The sequence below is a fragment of the Ambystoma mexicanum genome, chromosome 13 (genome assembly GCF_040938575.1).
Source record: "Ambystoma mexicanum isolate Mex_15411 chromosome 13, UKY_AmexF1_1, whole genome shotgun sequence".
NCBI lineage: Eukaryota > Metazoa > Chordata > Amphibia > Caudata > Ambystomatidae > Ambystoma > Ambystoma mexicanum.
Window position 1 is genome coordinate 811,342,348 of NC_090938.1, and position 20,717 is coordinate 811,363,064.

Below are 20,717 nucleotides of genomic sequence, written 5' to 3' on the forward strand. Positions count from 1 at the left end.
ATGAGCTGAGAGCAGAGAATCATGCCCCCAACGTAATGCTGTTCGCCTGGAGTCAACGTCCGGAAGAAACAGACGACTGTTGACATAAGGCATTGAGTTAACGATTTCCATGTTAAATCGCCCTATCTCTGGTGGATTCCCCGAAACCCATTCTCTGATAGTATCCTTTAATGAAGGTTTTAAGGTACAAGTGCAAACGACCTGATTGGGTAACATCAAACCGCCAAATTCCTTGGGAGAAGAGTCCCCATACCTCCTTGAAAGGGCATCTGCTTTTGAATGCAGAGCTCCGGGACGATACGTAATCTGAAAATTTAACTGTGAAAATAATTTGTGCCATCTAGCATGTCTGGCTGTGGTGCATTTCACGGATTGCATAACAAGTAGATTACGATGGTCAGTATAGACCTGGACCGGAGCATCAGTACCTAGGAGGTGATGTCGCCAAACCTTGAAAGCATCACACACAGACAACAGTTCTCGCTCAGTGACAGTATAATTCGCTTCATATCTAGTAAGTTTCCTGGAATGGAAAGCCACAGGATGAAGAAAACCAGTATCCTTACAAAACTGAGACAATACCGCACCGACTGCTTGATCCGCATCGGCCTCCACATAGAATGGTTGTGCAGGCTGGGGATGCTGGAGGACTGGTGCGGAGGTAAACGATGTTTTAAGGTTGTCAAATGCCGTCTGTGCTTCCTCCGTCCATTTGAAACCATTCTTTGGACTAGTAAGTGAAGTCAATGGGGATACAATGGCGGAGAATGAATGTATAAAACGTCTATAAAAATTCGCAAATCCTAAGGACTGCAAGGACTTGATAGACGTAGGTGCAGGCCACTCTAGAACAGCCCTTACTTTAGAATCACTCATTCCAACCCCCTGATCCGTGATAACATAGCCTAGGAACTCAACGTGCTTAGCATGGAAGGTACACTTCTCTAATTTGGCATAAAGACGGTGGTCTCGTAACCTTTGCAGAACTGTGGATACATGTTGGACATGGGTATCATAGTCAGGAGAATATACCAGTATATCGTCAAGATACACAATGACATATTGATCGAGTAAATCACTGAAAACGTCATTAATAACATACTGAAATGTAGCAAGGGCATTACTCAAGCCAAACGGCATAACCAAGTATTCATAAAGGCCATACTTAGTTTTGAAGGCCGTTTTCCATTCGTCACCCTTCCGCATCCTGACCAGGTTGTAAGCACCTCGTAAATCTAACTTCATGAAGATTGTGGAAGAACCCAAGTGGTCTAGAAGAACGAGATAAGCGGAATTGGATGCTGGTTGCGAATGGTGTTCGCGTTCAATGTGAGGTAATCAATGCAAGGGCGCAAATCGCCTTCTTTTTTGGGAACAAAGAAAAGAGGCGATGCAGCCGGAGAACGTGATGGTCTATTAAAGCCAGAAGCCAAGGATTTATCCAGGTACTCCTTTAGCACAATATCCTCTTTCTGTGTTAGAGAATAGACACGACCAGAGGGTATTGTGGCATTTGGAATAAAGTCAATAGGGCAATCATATTGCCGATGAGGTGGCAGGGTTTCTGCACCCTTCTTATCAAAGACGTCCTTAAACTCCCTGTACTCCTGAGGTAGTAGCGACCGTTCCAATGACCAAAGCGGAATCCAATAGATGTGTACTGGGTCCCGATGGCATGGATCCTATTGTCCCACAAGATGTCATACAGAATTCCGAGTGAAAGGAGACCATCCCGACAGCCCAATCCACTGACGGATTGTGCTTCTTTAACCAAGGCAAACCAAGGATGAGCTTAAATTGGGGTGCTGCAATAACATCAAAGGCTATGGACTCGGTATGACCTGAAGACGTCCTGATGAGAGCCACCGTTTGTTCGGTAACAAGCCCTGATAATACGGTTGTGCCGTCAACGGCATTGACCAATTTGGGCGAAGATTTAGGAATCAAAGGAATACCATGATCCCGAGCAAATTGTCTATCTGCATTATTACCCCCGAATCCAAAACTGCATCAACAGAACGATAAACCACCGAGGGAGCGAGGATGTTAACTGGAATGGAAAACAAAACCATAGTTTCAGAGCCCGTAGTAGCGTGACTCGACAAAGGGGCTCCCTCTATTGCCGAGCTTTGAAGTTTCCCGGTTTACGTGGTTTCTTGGGACACTGTCTCAAGAAATGCTCTTAGGAACCGCAGTAATAACATAAGTTATTCTTCCGGCGAATCTCTCTTTCTTTGGGAGACAGAGGAGCCTTGAGGGTACCGATCTGCATAGGTTCTGGTGTAACATGGCTCTGGTCATTCGATACTGGTGTTGAAAAAGAAACCACCCTCCTTTCCCCCTTGCGTTCTGCCCTCCGTGCATCGACTTGAAGAACCAAGTCCACCAACTCCGAAAAGGCCGTGGGGACCACAGGGACAGTAGACAACACATCCTTAAGTGGGTCTGAAAGCCCTTTATAAAACAAGGCCCCTTTCTTCACCTCGGGCCAGTCTGTCTCTGCTACCAATTGATTAAATTTGGCCAGGTAGGACATTAAAGGCAAATCCTTCTGTTGCAAAGAGAGCAGCTCCAAATCCGAGGCCTGGGACTTGTACCGAGTGTCAAAAACACGGGACATAGCATAGATGAGAGCATCACAGTCGTACAAAAGGTGGCTACCCTGCTCCAATAAAGGGTTAGCCCAAAATGCTGCTGTTCCACCTAAGTAGGATAACACAAAAGCCGCTTTGGTGGTGGCTTCAGGGAAAGACGTCGGATGACATAAGAAATGTAGCCTGCATTGATTAATGAAGGTGCGGAACGTCTTTGGATCCCCCATGAAACGTTCTGGAGGGGCTAAGGGAAACTGCGCCGTTATGTAAACTGGTGCGTTCTCCTGTCGAGAGATTCCAGCCCCAGAAGCAGAACCAGAGGGAGGGGCAACAGTACCACCACCCGCCTGTATGTTAGCCTGTAAGGCGTCGATCCGACGCTGGGTGGTGTCATGAGCCACAGCCATGTCTGCACGTAAACCAGCCACCAGCTGGACCAATGCTGCCAATGGATCGTCGGCAGGTTCCATCATGGTAATATTTTAATGGCTTCTGATTGTGTAAGGAATCACCCAAGTAGACCTGGTGAAGAGACCAATAGTCAGTTGAGCGCGTAGTGTAGCCGTTGAATTCTTCCTGACAATGCAACTCCCAATAGTACAAATGGACTGTTTGGAAGGGCAATTGCCCGTAAGACGGAAAGACTCGGAACACAGCTGCCTAGACAAAGAACACAGTGTCAGGACTTAGGTTCATAGAATCAACAAAACAATAGCCAGTGTCCGAGTAATCCTGAATGAACTCACGTAATGGAAAAAACCCTGTGAGCAAGATTTGCAGGTAAGGACGAGGCGGGAACCTATAACAAAGTAAACCAAGAGAATGGACCTTAGTGAATAATTATAACGAAATAATGCTTCCAGAAGAAGAAAAACTAAAGACTCATCCCTTACCCAGAAACATTCAGGAAGCAAGTCTTGGTGAGGTGACTGGAGAGGATCAGTAGTCCGAGAGGAAATGTTCCAGCAGTGAATGTCCCAGGAATACCAAAAGGTGTAGAAAAGTCTGTCCGAGGAGTGAAGTTCCAGGAGAAAAGGACAATCCAACCTAAACCTGTCCCCTGCCGACACACGGACGCCTAAAGTGGATAAGGAAGTCTTGAGTTAAATGCAAACAGTACGTAAAGTGCTCCTTAGGTGTAAGTACCAGCAGGGTGTAGATGAGTGCCGTTATTAATATGCAGTGGAGAGTTCCGTGCTTGCCAAAAGAAATGGGAAAACAGCTTTGTGGTTCTGTGATAAGCGATGGTTCAGGAAGTGCAAGATGTTAAGTTCCGAAGCGACACAACAGAAAACGTTGAGCTGAAAGGCGTGGTCATTTGTTCCGTAGTCAAGAGTTTCATGGATATTCAATTAAGGCAGCCAACGGTTTAATCAGAGGACAATCCGTTAAGCTAATACAAGGTCGAAAACACTAGGGTCGTGGTATCAAAAACATGAAGAGCTCCGAATGAAAATCAGAAGCAGAGTTCTGCTGTTAGGGCGGAGCTTTATAGCAAGTCACATGACCATTAGGAACGACGCTGTGAACGCTGTAGCCGTGCAAGTAGGTGCTCTGGCAACCAACGTTTCCAGGGCAACCACCAGCGTTGTCGAAGGGATCAAGAGCGTGAAACAATGAAGCGTTTCGATCCTGTCTTGCGCAAACATGGTTTTACTGAGTACCGGGGCTCCAAATGTGTCTTAGATCTGGAGCAGGGCTGTTTGGCCGGACATAATGTCCTGGAAGCGGGACCCCTAATCACAGGTTTCCTGACAGTTCTGGAATAAGTGGCAAAGGGTATCTGGTTTTAATTGTTATTTGGTTCAACGCCCTGTAGTCGATGCACGTTCTAAGGTCACCTTCCTTCTTGGGTACGAAGAAGAGCGCCGAGGAAGCAAGAGACTTAGTTGGGCGAATAAACCCGTTGGCTAGGTACTGATCTAGGTAGGTTTGCAAGTGTTGATTCTCTTGTTCCGTCAAGGCGTATATTCGGCTGCACAGGATTTGGGCTCCGGGTATCAGGTCGATTTGGCAGTCATAGCACCTATGAGGTGGCAGGGTATTTGCCTGTTCTTTCTGGAATACATCTTGATAGTCCAAATATTCTGGGGGGTAGGGCACTAGCAAGGGTCAGAAGTGGTTTTATCTCGGTCTTGGGCTGCTGTAAATGACAAGTTTTGGTGCACTCTTGCGGAAAGGTCAGCACTTGTGTTTTCCAGTCAATTCTGGGGTTATGGGCCTCTAGCCACGGCATCCCTAAGATCATTTGGAACTGTGGTGCCCCAATAAGATCAAAAGAGATGTCCTCCCGATGACCTTCCTGGCAAATCAGCATAACCTTTTCGGTGTGCAGCGTTACTGGTCCAGATGATAGTTGTGAGCCACCCACTGCAGTAACGTTCTCCGCCTGTGGTTTACGCTGAAGCAGGAGGCCAATATGAGCGGCTAGGGCCAGGTCGATATAGGTACCAACTGATCCACTGTCTATATATGCCTCCAAGGCGTGCACCTTAGATGGTTGCTGGTGGTGAACTATGAGGATGGGAATGACTAGGTGTGAGGTCTGAACTACTTTCTGGTTTTTGCTCGACAACTTGACCTGGTACTACTTGAACTGGGGGCGATGGTGGTGCGGGGGTTGGTGCAATTCCAGGTAACGGGACCTGCCCCGCATATGACTGAAGCACCTGCCTTGCCAGATCGTCGGTTCACTCTCGGGCAATGATTAAATCCCTTCTTAGGGAGTTTGTACCCTTGTCAGGCACTGGAGTTTTACAGAGCCATGTCTTGTTCCTTATCAGAGTTATGCGTTGCACCAACAGATCTTCTTGGAGGTCTAATGGGGCAATCCCGGAGAAAATCTCCTGCCTTGCCACAGTATAGGCATAGTTGCTCCTGCCTCCATTTTTCTCTCTCGGCTTTAGATATGCGGGCCCGTAATACCCCGATTTGCATTGATTCTGTGGTTTTGTGGACCATTGTCCCTGGATCTCACATAGACTGATCTCCCTCCAGCCCTAGTGCGATCCATCTTTCGGCTTTGTAGTCTGTGATGCAGCAGCAGCGTTAGGTTGTATATTCGGCACAGGTCTCAGGGGGATTGACCACTTGAGCTAACACATCCTTTAATTCCCCTCGTAAGCCTTGGTAAAATAATGTGGTCCTTTTCTCCTCAGGCCAGTTGGTTTGTGCAATAAGGCGATTGAAACTGGTTATATAGGTCAATAAATCCCGATTCCCTTGTCTGAGGGACAACAGTTTGTTATCTAGGGCCTGTCCTTGGGTGTGTCTTGCAATCAGTTTCTCCAGTTCCTGTTGGAATTCCCCAAAGTTGTACGGCACAGGGTCGTTCTGGTTGACTAAAGGTATCGACCAATCCGCTGCACTGCCTCCTAGATACGAAAGTACAAAAGCCAGCCTAGAAGTGTCATTCGTGAATGCGCCTGGGCGGCACAGAAAATACAGACGGCACTGATTCATAAATATAGCAAATGTCTTTGGGTCGCCAGTAACCCTTTCCGGTGGAGCTAGTGGTACCGCCCCCTGGGAGTACTACTTGAACTGGTGGCGATGGTGGTGCGGGGTTGGTGCAATTCCAGGTAACGGGACCTGCCCCGCATATGACTGAAGCACCTGCCTTGCCAGATCGTCGGTTCGCTCTCGGGCAATGATTAAATCCCTTCTTAGGGAGTTTGTCTCTTGTCTGGAAGCATGCACTTCAGCCCGTAAATCCCCCAGCAATTGGGCCAACTGGTCGGTCTCAGAGGTATTCATAACGCCCAGGCAGAGGTTCGGAGAGGCTTTGCTTTCTGTTACGCTCACCTGGTCTCTGTGGGGGCATTGGGGCACGGTTGGAGCCCTCCCTGGAGTTGGCTCCCTCAGGCCGCTCTTTTCCCCCCAACAGCTGCCGTTCCGTGGGCCTGGAAGGCCTGACCTGCTCTGGTGAGAGGAGGAGAGACAATGAGGCTAGCGTGGTGGAGTCGCGGTTCCCTTCCTCCCTTTCGTGCCAGAATGTGATGCGCAGAAGTTTACCCATGCAGGCTCACCTGGTAATATGTAAAGGCAAGCTCTCCGTCCTGCTTTCCTTCAACAGGGGCGCTGCGGGTGGACCTAGTTACGTCACTGGTCCTGGTTGCGGAGGTCCAGACCGGCTGCGACCATTCCGTCTTGAAGGTAAGTGTTTGTGATTTGGCTTATTGTCCGTGTCCTTGTCATGACACTGCTCAAAGGGATATTGTTTGTAATGGTGAATTGTTGTTTCCCCCCTGTAGCAACGAAGATGACCCAGGAGCGCGTAATGGCAAGGAAGGCATCTCCGAGGTTTTCCACTACTGGTAAGTAGGCTTTTTTAGAAGTTGCGCCAAGTTCGTGAGTAGTGCCGCATTAGAGAGTTTGGATTTTGTGTAACCGTTCACCTTGTGTCTCTTACTCTCTTTGCAGGTGCGGCGGGTCAGCGATGGCTAAGGAAAGGTACCCGGCTCCGGATGGCTGTTGGAGGTGAAGATCCGCGTGGAGGCAGCACCCAAAGATGGTTAAGAGTCAAAGGAATTCGGAACAGGTAAGGTAGCTAGACTGTACCTGCCGAGGACCCAGGAAAGGTGAGTATGACTGCATCAGATTGGGAGCAGATGGCAATGCTTTCTGCGATGGAGCGATCACAGGAAGGGCTTGCGCCGCAACTGCAGACTGGAAGTGAATGATTGAGCTTCTGATGATGGTGTGGTCTCAGGTAAGGCGTGCGCAGCGACTGCAGAGTGGGAGCGGGTGACAGACTCCCGACGATTATGCAGTCCCAGGTAAGATGGACTGGATGGCTGGAGATGCGCGTGTCTAGTCAGGTTCGGTGATGATGGGTTCCGGAGACTGTGGGCGCACGAGCTGGATCAGGTAAGAGTCTCTGGTTGGCGGTAAGCGTTACGTTGCTAACAGCAAACTAACGCAAAGCACCAGTTTGCGGGTGGGGCTGGTTTATATAGCCTGGCCCCAGCCACTCCCTTCAGGCTCCGCCTTGTGGCCACACCTAGCTCCTCCTTCAGTCTTCTGCACATGCCTTCCTTGAGATGAACGGGCCCCGCCCGGCCTTGCTGCACGTGCCCTTGGTGTTCTTTGTGCTGGGCACATTTTGAAATGAGCTTGGTGCCATAGGCGCCAAGACTGGGTCCATTGGGACCCTGCATATAGTGAGGGGCTGGGGAAGGGCCCCTGCCCAGTGACCATGAGACCCAGGTGGTGTGCGCATCTCTCCCCCGCCCCCTTTACACTGCCATGTGCCTGTCCTGCAACTTACCAAGCAGCCAGGCACGTTGTCCAGCATGTCGCTCCATGTAGCGTGGTATCGTGGAGTTCCACAGGACCATTGAGTCATGAGTTGATCCGGGATATCGGGCACAACCATGTGTGATGAACTTGCTAGCGTTGCATACCATCTGAACATTGAGGGAGTGGTATAGCTTACGATTGCGGTACGCCACCTCCATGGCATGTGGGACCACCAATTCCACATGGGTGCAGTCGAGGGCACTGATACAATTGCATGGAAGCCAATTTTAGTGTCAATCTCCTGGGCAGTCTGTGGTAAGGATATGTAGTCGCGTGCGTGCTTTAGGAGGGCATCCAACACTTGGTTCAGCATGCGTGAAAAAAAAGGTTGTGATATGCCATGCATCTGCCCCACTGTGTGCTGGTAGGTGCCTGTGGCCAGGAAGTGGAGCATAGACACTACCTTCAGTAGAGGGGAGATGTCGTGTAGCATGTCCACAATGGTGGTGATGGTGTCCTGGTCCAGGCAGTACAGGGTGTGGAACTGCACAGGAGTTGGGTTGAAAGAACTGGCTCCGATGCTGGGATTGGTGGCTGCCTGTGAGGTACCACTGGCTGCACTGGTGGGACTTGCTGGGCCTGTCTCACCCTCCTTCTCCTCCTGCATCTCCTCTGTAGTGCCTGTTGTAGTTGTTGCTCATGGAGCAGCAATGCAAGCGTGTCCTCCAGCCCCAATATTGCAACAGCAAGTGGGATCATTTTGGTGTGGGAAGGGGTGTGGTGTGTGGGTGTGCTCCTTTTGTGCTGGGCCAGACTGCATTGCCTCCACCTGTGCTGATTGTGTGCACCTGTGGCAGTTGGGAACACAGCACATTGCTATTAGCGAGTGATTCGCGATGCCGGTAATGCCGGCATCGCGGTATGCCTAATTACCGCCTTCCAGATGCCGGTAGGTGCATGTCCGCGTGACTTGTGGTGTCCTCCTGTAAGTGGCATCCCGGTATTGCCGGCCCGAAGGAGCCCGTGCCCGCGCACATGCCGGTACGGAGGGGCACGGTCTCACCGGTGGCGCTGATACCGGGATGTCTACTTGTATTGGGCCTGAGCGGTAAGCGGTGCCGGTATTCCCTTACCGGCATCGTTTTTCCATTACCGCAAATCTCGTAATGAGGCCCACTGTATTTAAAATATGTTTCTTTTTGGGGTGCATGAAGTGCTGGTCACATAAAAAGGCTCAACATTGGCTACAATTGCTCAAAGTAGCCCCTCCCCACTGACAAATCATTTCTTTTACAGAAAATGAAATGATGCAACATACATTTGTTGGTGTGTCTGCATCTTATGTAAACCCTAGATTCAAGGTAGGAGGAAAAGAGGGTCTGGGGAGAGACACTGAGAAATCAACGTTAAACCATTTTTTGTAAATGCAAATATTTGTCAGTGTCTATTTTGAGGCATGTTGGCTAATTTTGAGACGTGAATCGGCTGCCACAAAAATTGCTCAAATCGTCTAAAATTTCTCAAAATAGCCACTGGCTGCCACATATTCTTTTTACAGAGGGAACAATATAACATAGAATGTGATGTGTTTTAATAAGGTCAGGGGAAAGGACAGGAAGCAGTGGGAGAAAACATGCAGGTAAACAAGGGGGGGGTAGGATGGTATAGCCCTTCTCTCATTTTATGCCACGCCACCTCTTCACCCCCCAAGCTTCCTCTCATCCATGCTCACACTAATGCACCACATGGAGAGGGCAGGAGACAGTGTTTTTTGGGTTTAAACTGAGGAGGCACTTTTTCTCCCGGTGGTGTTATTCCAGGGTTTATCGGATTCAAATGCAAACCCGGAAAGCCTATAGAATTATTCCGTAGACACAGCCATGCTGCACAGGACACTACTCCAGGATTACAGCATATAAGCACCCGTGCTCTGAAACCAACAGCTCGCCTCAAGATTACATTGCATATAGTACTCTTCCTGTCCAGGAGACATGATTCTCTGCTCACGTTCCAATCCCTCTTTTTTTGTCTCCTGTTTGCAGATGCAGGGGAGAAAGGCAGTCTGCTGGCAGCTGGGCAGAAGCAGCGGATCGCTCTGGCTCGGGCTTTGGTCCGACACCCAAAGGTGCTAATACTAGACGAGGCATCCAGCAGCCTGGACGTGGACACTGAGGTCAAGGTAAATGGACACAGATTGTTGGATGTTGCTAATGGGAGGTGGAGGGATGATTAAAAACAGCCCTGCACCCCATGCCCCCTGTATCCTTCACCCAAGACCTACTTTCTCTCAGTAATGCTAGATGCCGCCTAGTCCCCAGGCATCCTTCACCCAGGACCTGCATTCTCTCAGTGATGCTGGATGCCACCTAGCCCCCAGGCATCCTCCACCCAGGACCTGCATTCTCTGAGTGATGCTGGATGCCGCTGAGTCCCCAGGCATCCTCCACCCAGGACCTGCATTCTCTCAGTGATGCTAGACGCCACCTAGTCCCCAGGCATCCTCCACCCAGGACCTGCATTCTCTCATTGATGCTGGATGCCGCTGAGTTCCCAGGCATCCTCCACCCAGGACCTGCATTCTCTCAGTGATGCTATATGCCGCCTAGTCCCCAGGCATCCTCCACCCAGGTCCTGCATTCTCTTAGTGATGCTGGGTACCGCCTAGTCCCCAGGCATCCTCCACCCAGGACCTGCATTCTCTCATTGATGCTAGATGCCGCCTAGTCCCCAGGCATCCTTCACCCAGCACCTGCATTCTCTCAGTGATGCTGGATGCCGCCTAGTCCCCAGGCATCCTCCTCCCAGCACCCACATTCTCTGTGATGCTGGATGCCGCTGAGTCCCCAGGCACCCTCCACCCAGGACCTGCATTCTCTCATTGATGCTAGATGCCGCCTAGTCCCCAGGCATCCTTCACCCAGGACCTGCATTCTCTTAGTGATGCTGGGTGCCGCCTAGCCCCCAGGCATCCTCCACCCAGGACCTGCAGTCTCTCAGTGATGCTGGATGCCGCCTAGTCCCCAGGCATCCTCCACCCAGGACCTGCATTCTCTCAGTGATGCTAGATGCCGCCTAGTCCCCAGGCATCCTCCACCCAGGACCTGCATTCTCTTAGTGATGCTGGGTGCCGCCTAGTCCCCAGGCATCCTCCACCCAGGACCTGCATTCTCTGAGTGATGCTAGATGCCGCCTAGTCCCCAGGCATCCTCCTCCCAGGACCTGCATTCTCTCAGTGATGCTGGATGCCGCCTAGTGTCCAGGCATCCTCCTCCCAGGACCTGCATTCTCTCATTGATGCTAGATGCCGCCTAGTCCCCAGGCATCCTCCACCCAGGACCTGCATTCTCTCATTGATGCTAGATGCCGCCTAGTCCCCAGGCATCCTTCACACAGGACCTGCATTCTCTCAGTGATGCTGGATGCCGCCTAGTCCCCAGGCATCCTCCTCCCAGCACCCACATTCTCTCAGTGATGCTGGATGCCGCCTAGTCCCCAGGCATCCTCCTCCCAGGACCTGCATTCTCTCAGTGATGCTGGATGCCGCCTAGTCCCCAGGCATCCTCCACCCAGGACCTGCATTCTCTCAGTGATGCTGGATCCCGCCTAGTCCCCAGGCATCCTCCGCCCAGGACCTGCATTCTCTCAGTGATGCTAGATGCGGGCCTAGTACCCAGGCATCCTCCACCCAGGACCTGCATTCTCTCAGTGATACTTGATGCTGCTGAATCCCCAGGCATCCTCCACCCAGGACCTGCATTCTCTCATTGATGCTAGATGCCGCCTAGTCCCAAGGCATCCTTCACCAGGACCTGCATTCTCTCAGTGATACTTGATGCCGCCTAGTCCCCAGGCATCCTCCACCCAGGACCTGCATTCTCTCATTGATGCTAGATGCTGCCTAGTCCCCAGGCATCCTCTACCCAGGACCTGCATTCTCTCATTGATGCTGGATGCCGCCTAGTCCCCAGGCATCCTTCACCAGGACCTGCATTCTCTCATTGATGCTAGATGCCGCCTAGTCCCCAGGCATCCTTCACCAGGACCTGCATTCTCTCAGTGATGCTAGATGCCGCCTAGTCCCCAGGCATCCTCCTCCCAGGGCCTGCATTCTCTCAGTAGTGCTAGATGCCGCCTAGTCCCCAGGCATCATCCACTCAGTACCTGCATTCTCTCAGTGATGCTAGATGCCGCCTGGTCCCAGGCATCCTCCACCCAAGACCCACATTCTCTCAGTGAAGCTAGATGCCGCCTAGTCCCCAGGCATCCTCCACCCAGGACCTGCATTCTCTCAGTGATGCTAGATGCCGCCTAGTCCCCAGGGATCCTCCACCCAGGACCTGCATTCTCTCAGTGATGCTAGATGCCGCCTAGTCCCCAGGCATCCTCCTTCTAGGACCTGCATTCTCTCAGTGATGTTGGATGCCGCCTAGTCCCCAGGCATCCTCCACCAGGACCTACATTCTCTCAGTGATGTTGGATGCCGCCTAGTCCCCAGGCATCCTCCACCCAGCATCTGCATTCTCTCAGTGATTCTGGATGCCGCCTAGTCCCCAGGCATCCTCCACCCAGGACCTGCATTATCTCATTGATGCTAGATGCCGCCTAGTCCCCAGGCATCCTCCTCCCAGGGCCCACATTCTCTCATTGATGCTAGATGCCGCCTAGTCCCCAGGCATCCTCCACCCAGGACCTGCATTCTCTGTGATGCTGGATGCCGCCTAGTCCCCAGGCATCCTCCACCCAGGACCTGCACTCTCTCAGTGATGCTGGATGCTGCCTAGTCCCCCGGCATCCTCCTCCCAGGGCCCACATTTTCTCATTGATGCTAGATGCCGCCTAGTCCCCTGGCATCCTCCTCCCAGGACCTGCATTATCTGTGATTCTGGATGCCGCCTAGTGTCCAGGCATCCTCCTCCCATGGCCCAGATTCTCTCAGTGATGCTGGATGCCACCTAGTCCCGAGGCATTCTCCACCCAGGACCTGCATTCTCTCAGTGATGCTGGATGCCGCCTAGTCCCCTGGCATCCTCGTCCCAGGACCTGCATTCTCTCAGTGATGCTGGATGCTGCCTAGTCCCCAGGCATCCTGCACCCTGGACCTGCATTCTCTCAGTGATGCTGGATGCTGCCTAGTCCACAGGCATCCTCACCCAGGTCCCACATTATCTCAGTGATGCTGGATGCCGCCTCGTCCCCAGGCATCCTCCACCCAGGACCTGCATTCTATCAGTGATGCTAGATGCCGCCTAGTCCCCAGGCATCCTCCTCCCAGGACCTGCATTCTCTCAGTGATGTTGGATGCTGCCTAGAACCCCGGCATCCTCCCCCCAGGACCCACATTCTCTGTGATGCTGGATGCCGCCTAGTGCCCAGGCATCCTCCACCCAGGACCTGCATTCTCTTAGTGATGCCACCTAGTCCTGAGGCATCCTCCACCCAGGACCTGCATTCTCTCAGTGATGCTAGATGCCGCCTAGTCCCCAGGCATCCTCCTCCCAGGACCTGCATTCTCCCAGTGATGCTGGATGCCGCCTAGTCCCCAGGCATCCTCCACCCAGGACCTGCATTCTTTTAGTGATGCCGCCTAGTCCTGAGGCATCCTCCACCCAGGACCTGCATTCTCTCAGTGATGCTAGATGCCGCCTAGTCCCCAGACATCCTCCACCCAGGACCTGCATTCTCCCAGTGATGCTGGATGCCGCCTAGTCCCCAGGCATCCTCCACCCAGGACCTGCATTCTCTTAGTGATGCCGCCTAGTCCTGAGACAACCTCCACCCAGGACCTGCATTCTCTCAGTGATGCTGGATGCCGCCTAGTCCCCCGGCATCCTCCTCCCAGGACCCACATTCTCTCAGTAATGCTGGATGCTGCCTAGTCCCCAGGCATCCTTCACCCAGGTCCCACATTATCTCAGTGTTTCTGGATGCCGCCTAGTCCCCCAGCATCCTCCACCCAGGACCTGCATTCTCTCAGTGATGCTAGATGCTGCCTAGTCCCCAGGCATCCTCCACCCAGGACCTGCATTCTCTCAGTGATGCTAGATGCGCCTAGTCCCCCGGGCATCCCTCCTCCCAGGACCTGCATTCTCTGTGATGCTGGATGCCGCCTAGTCCTGAGGCATCCTCCACCCAGGACCTGCATTCTCTCAGTGATGCTAGATGCCACCTAGTCCCCAGGCATCCTCCACCCAGGACCTGCATTCTCTCAGTGATGCTGGATGCCGCCTAGTCCTGAGGCATCCTCCACTCAGGACCTGCATTCTCTCAGTGATGCTAGATGCTGCCTAGTCCCCAGGCATCCTCCACCCAGGACCTGCATTCTCTTAGTGATGCTGGATGCCGCCTAGTCCCCAGGCATCCTCCTCCCAGGGCCCACATTCTCTCAGTGATGTTGGATGCTGCCTAGTCCCCAGGCATCCTCCACCCAGGACCTGCATTATCTCAGTGATGCTAGATGCTGCCTAGTCCCCAGGCATCCTCCACCCAGGACCTGCATTCTCTCAGTGATACTTGATGCCGCCTTGTCCCCAGGCATCCTCCACCCAGGACCTGCCTTCTCTCAGTGATGCTGGATGCCGCCTAGTCCCCAGGCATCCTCCACCCAGGACCTGCATTCTCTCAGTGATGCTGGATGCTGCCTAGTCCCCAGGCATCCTCCACCCAGGACCTGCATTCTCTTAGTGATGCCGCCTAGTCCTGAGACATCCTCCACCCAGGACCTGCATTCTCTCAGTGATGCTGGATGCCGCCTAGTCCCCCGGCATCCTCCTCCCAGGACCCACATTCTCTCAGTAATGCTGGATGCTGCCTAGTCCCCAGGCATCCTTCACCCAGGTCCCACATTATCTCAGTGTTTCTGGATGCCGCCTAGTCCCCCGGCATCCTCCACCCAGGACCTGCATTCTCTCAGTGATGCTAGATGCTGCCTAGTCCCCAGGCATCCTCCACCCAGGACCTGCATTCTCTCAGTGATGCTAGATGCCATCTAGTCCCCAGGCATCCTCCTCCCAGGACCCACATTCTGTCAGTGATGCTGGATGCCGCCTAGTCCCCAGGCATCCTCCACCCAGGACCTGCATTATCTCAGTGATGCTAGATGCTGCCTAGTCCCCAGGCATCCTCCACCCAGGACCTGCATTCTCTGTGTTTCTGGATGCCGCCTAGTCCCCCGACATCCTCCACCCAGGACCTGCATTCTCTCAGTGATGCTAGATGCTGCCTAGTCCCCAGGCATCCTCCACCCAGGACCTGCATTCTCTGTGATGCTGGATGCCATCTAGTCCCCAGGCATCCTCCTCCCAGGACCCACATTCTGTCAGTGATGCTGGATGCCGCCTAGTCCCCAGGCATCCTCCACCCAGGACCTGCATTCTCTTAGTGATGCTGGGTGCCGCCTAGTCCCCAGGCATCCTCCTCCCAGGGCCCACATTCTCTCAGTGATGTTGGATGCTGCCTAGTCCCCAGGCATCCTCCACCCAGGACCTGCATTCTCTCAGTGATACTTGATGCCGCCTAGTCCCCAGGCATCCTCCACCCAGGACCTGCATTCTCTTAGTGATGCCGCCTAGTCCTGAGACATCCTCCACCCAGGACCTGCATTCTCTCAGTGATGCTGGATGCCGCCTAGTCCCCCGGCATCCTCCTCCCAGGACCCACATTCTCTCAGTAATGCTGGATGCTGCCTAGTCCCCAGGCATCCTTCACCCAGGTCCCACATTATCTCAGTGTTTCTGGATGCCGCCTAGTCCCCCGGCATCCTCCACCCAGGACCTGCATTCTCTCAGTGATGCTAGATGCTGCCTAGTCCCCAGGCATCCTCCACCCAGGACCTGCATTCTCTCAGTGATGCTAGATGCCATCTAGTCCCCAGGCATCCTCCTCCCAGGACCCACATTCTGTTAGTGATGCTGGATGCCGCCTAGTCCCCAGGCATCCTCCACCCAGGACCTGCATTATCTCAGTGATGCTAGATGCTGCCTAGTCCCCAGGCATCCTCCACCCAGGACCTGCATTCTCTGTGTTTCTGGATGCCGCCTAGTCCCCCGACATCCTCCACCCAGGACCTGCATTCTCTCAGTGATGCTAGATGCTGCCTAGTCCCCAGGCATCCTCCACCCAGGACCTGCATTCTCTGTGATGCTGGATGCCATCTAGTCCCCAGGCATCCTCCTCCCAGGACCCACATTCTGTCAGTGATGCTGGATGCCGCCTAGTCCCCAGGCATCCTCCACCCAGGACCTGCATTCTCTTAGTGATGCTGGGTGCCGCCTAGTCCCCAGGCATCCTCCTCCCAGGGCCCACATTCTCTCAGTGATGTTGGATGCTGCCTAGTCCCCAGGCATCCTCCACCCAGGACCTGCATTCTCTCAGTGATACTTGATGCCGCCTAGTCCCCAGGCATCCTCCACCCTGGACTTGCATTCTCTCAGTAATGCTAGATGCTGCCTAGTCCCCAGGCGTCCTCCACCCAGGACCGGCATTCTCTCAGTGATGCTGGATGCACCTAGTCCCCAGGCATCCTCCTCCCAGGACCCACATTCTCTCAGTGATGCTGGTTGCCGCCTAGTCCCCAGGCATCCTCCACCCAGGACCTGCATTCTTTTAGTGATGCTGGATGCCGCCTAGTCCCCAGGCATCCTCCTCCCAGGGCCCACATTCTCTCAGTGATGTTGGATGCCGCCTAGTCCCCAGCCATCCTCCTCCCAGGACCTGCATTCTCTCAGTGATACTTGATGCCGCCTAGTCCCCAGGCATCCTCCACCCTGGACCTGCATTCTCTGTGACGCTGGATGCCGCCTAGTCCCCAAGCATCCTCCACCCAGGACCTGCATTCTCTCAGTGATGCTGGGTGCCACCTAGTCCCCAGGCATCCTCCACCCAGGACCTGCATTCTCTCAGTGATGCTGGATGCCGCCTAGTCCCCAGGCATCCTCCACCCAGGACCTGCATTCTCTCAGTGATGCTGGATGCCGCCTAGTCCCCCAGTATCCTCCCTCCGAGGACCTGCATTCTCTGTGATACTGGATGCCGCCTAGTCCCCAGGCATCCTCCACCAAGACCCACATTCTCTCAGTAATGCTGGGTGCTGCCTAGTCCCCAGGCATCCTCCCCCCAGGACCTGCCTTCTCTCAGTGATGCTGGATGTTGCCTAGTGCGCAGGTATCCTCCACCCAGGGCCCACATTCTCTGTGATTCTGGATGAGGGGATTGGGAGTGGGATACCGGATGGCGAAACGCGGTATCCTCTTCCCTGTAACCCCTTTACCCAATCCTACCAGGTAGGATACTTAGGAATTCAAACCCCACCCCCCTCACAACACAAACACTTTCTCACGGACCGCTTGTTATGAGAGAAAACGGACTAACACCCGAGCCGTATACCTGACATGTCCCAATACGATAGTCAGGCAGGGCCAGGCAATTACTGACCATCACACACACCTGACTTCCATTACATTTCCCCAGACGGATAAAAGGCGGAGCAAAAGAGCACATTCCGAGTGAGGCAAAGCACACAAGGAAGCACCAGTTCCAAGATGGCTTTTTAATATGAGGCGAAAGACGGCAAAACAAAAGGGGATCGCAAGGAGGGAAGTGCCCTTAACCTTTTTTATGAGGAACTGTTACTTTCATGAAACCTCGAGAATAGAAAGCGTAAGACCAGGAAACCAGGCTGAAGAATCCTGCATTGTGTGTCAGAGGTACCCAAGGTTTTCCCGTGCAGGTAATTAAGGCAGGGAGAAACGCCTGCTGCCATGGTACTGTCTTTGGCTCCTACAACAAAGCAGCGCCAGTAAAATCAACAAAGCCGTCGAGTTGGGGAGGCCGATAACAGACCGGTCTGTGTTGAAGCTAAAGTTGCAAGCAGCAACATTGTATGGTGAACGCTGAAGCAAACAGTGTATGAAGCGCATGTGATAACCAACGCAAGTAAAATTGGGCAACAGATGAGTTATTGAACCCTGAAACCAAGATACAATATCTTAGACAGAGTGGTCCGGCACAGCATGCATGCTCATTCGAAGGTCTCTGTAAGGTATCCAACTGAGAGTTGGCAAAGGCAAAAGAGCGACAAAGGATTGTGAATCGAAGTGGTCCTGCAACGCGTCAAGTGAAATCCTGTGCACAATCGAATGTCTTCGATGTTAATAGAGTAAAGAAAGTTGATGATAACGTAGGTAAAGTTGGTACAAGCCGAAACGAGGGAGATCAACTGAGAGCTTTTGGATAAAGCAAGTTTGTGTTAAAGTAAATTGAATTGGTCCGAGTCCGGCAGAGGGAGACTAATTGAACATTGTGTTGAAACGGATCTGAGCCTGGCAGAGGGGGATCCGGGATCAGATCCGGGATGAACGGTGAATCACCTGAGAAATTGGATACATGAAAATCCTACGAGCATTGTGTTAAAGGGGATCCGAGGTGAATAATGAATCTCCTAAGAAATTGAGTGCGTGTGAAATCCTGAGAGGAAAATAACGTATCGTTTGTTTGTCGCATCAGGCCCTCTGAAAGAAGAGACTTTGAAAGGCAAGGAGACTTGGGCACGGAAGGCCCTGATGCTAATGTTTGAACTGCACCCTCATGGTAGAGAAGCAGGAGACTGTGCTAAGCTCGAGTGCATCGCCTTGTCCTGTGTTGAAAATGTGGGCAAGGAAGGCCAACGGCTTGAATATCCTGACTTTCCATTTCTTGGACACTTCTTTCTTTTACAAAACATTGTTTCCCACACTATTTGTAATTAGAGGTAAGGATTGTCAAACATTTTTTTTTGTAAAGGCACTTTTATTTTGACAGGTCACCAATGGGACTGTTACTATTATTTGATATTCGCCTGCTCCCATCTTTAGATTTAGGATTAGATCGGTGTTTTTCAACCCTTTGTTTAAAGTTCAATAAACACATTTGAACTGTGGTCACTTGTGTCTGTCGTACTTTTGATACCATGCCTTCCTTACAGAATCCTCAGAACTTCCACATCCAGGACCCCACAGTAGGAAACAAGAGAACCTTCACATCCATGACCCTACACTAGGAATCCTGGGAACCTCCATATCCATGAGCCTACACTAGGAATCCTGAGAGCCTTCACATCCATGACCCTACACTAGGAATCCTAGGAACCTCCACATTCATAGGCCTACCCTAGGAATCCTGGGAACCTCACCATCCATGACCCTACCCTAGGAATCCTGGGAACCTCAACATCCATGAGCCTACACTAGGAATCCTGGGAACCTCAACATCAATGAGGCTACACTAGGAATCTAGGAACCTCAACATCCACGACGAGCCATTAGGAATCCTGGGAACCTCAACATCCATGATTCTACACTAGGAATCCTGGGAACCTCAACATCCATGACCCTACAGTAGGAATCCTGGGAAACCTCCTGACAGTGACCTTGTGAAGGAAAGGTTCTACTATTCCAGGCAAATGAATGTGAGGGGCCCCCAAAAATGCACTTAATCTTCCCAATAAGAGTAAAAAAGGACACATCCCTGGAGGGAATGAGACCAAGACCAAGTGCTGATGATATCAAAAAGTCTTATCTAAAATAGGGCAAGCAGAATCTACTCTGCTCACGCCGAGAGCGCTCTGCAGAAAACATGTTACAAATCATTTTTGTACAGCTTTTGCGTCATCGAAGAGAGGGGAGGCCTAAGGGGCACATGAACAGTTGGGATTGGTCACTAGGGGTGAGCACCTATAGGTTCCATAGGGTCAGAGTGCTGTGGTTGGCTCAGGAACACGTGGTGCTGTGATGATGCTTCTCAGGTCAGTCGGTCAGCTGAGCTCATCGGGTTGGCATGCGGTGTCGGCAACTGTTGTAGTGTTACATATTCAATAAACACTTGGCATTTGCCCTTGTGGCCACACATTCCCCTTCATCCAATACTGTAATCTATCTTGTCTGGCACACTCCGAGACCTGTGAATCTGACACCAAATGAAAGATTTTTTCTCAAATGCAGATTAACCATCATTGGCCATAGGTCATAATGCATCTGTTAGACCCAGTGTTAGATCCATCGATAAGCAGCTTAACTGTGGGTTAGTATAATACAAGATATACTGGCTAAGGGGGTAAAGCTTTGAGGTCACTGTGTGGTCTGGAATGGCCATCTGGTACAATGAAGAGGGCTCTAAATGTAAGGCCTAAATCATACATTAAAAGAATGGGTCACAAAAGGTACATGTCACAATAGTCCTAAGTCTTATTGTGAGGGTAAAGGACTAGTTGTCTAAACATCATTAAATCTCTGCTAATCTGTCTTGACGCCATGAGGGGTAGAGGAGAATTGAAACACCTTTGTGGTGCAGTTCTGCATTGCACGGGGAGACAGGACCTCCTGGGGCGGTTTTTTACATAAAAGGCTTTTTTACACGTGGCTTGTTACATTCTGATTATAATCGTTTAAAGCATGTCATCATTTCTACTTGGCTGAGCATTCTCTTTGTTACAGTAATAATTTGTGTGTGCCCAAGTTATCTTCCATACTAAATTAAACAGTCCATTATCAGATTCTATACATGCAGGCCCTAATTCATATTATCATGATAAGATCATACTGGTTATGGCAACTGATTGCTACATTGCTTTTACACGATACCATGCATATATTTACATTGAACTTAGAACGAGGTAGCTTCTGTGATGGCATGTACAGTGTAATGTTCTGTTATGCATCTTGTTACTGCAATCTATTTCTATTAAACTTCATTCTACACATTAATACACGTCACACTTATATACCTGGAATCTAACGTTAGTGCTTCTGATTACACTTATATTAGACAACACACTAAGAGTTAACTCCCAAGACAAAATGATATAATATACATGAAGAGCAGGAGAATCATTATCACATTGTGATAACTTGC

General features: G+C 51.5%; 2 protein-coding genes across 3 annotated transcripts in view; both read left to right on the forward strand.

Annotated features, from left to right (window-relative positions):
- The window catches only part of LOC138522045 (major histocompatibility complex class I-related gene protein-like), a 1,849,186-nt gene that overhangs the window by 1,306,354 nt on the left and 522,115 nt on the right, over positions 1-20,717 (forward strand). The gene's annotated exons all lie outside the window — the stretch shown is intronic.
- The window catches only part of LOC138522044 (ABC-type oligopeptide transporter ABCB9-like), a 234,954-nt gene that overhangs the window by 211,011 nt on the left and 3,226 nt on the right, over positions 1-20,717 (forward strand). Inside the window, exon 10 of the mRNA XM_069635269.1 lies at positions 9,878-10,014. Within this exon, the coding sequence (XP_069491370.1) occupies positions 9,878-10,014 (137 nt within the window). The remainder of the gene's footprint in view (positions 1-9,877; positions 10,015-20,717) is intronic.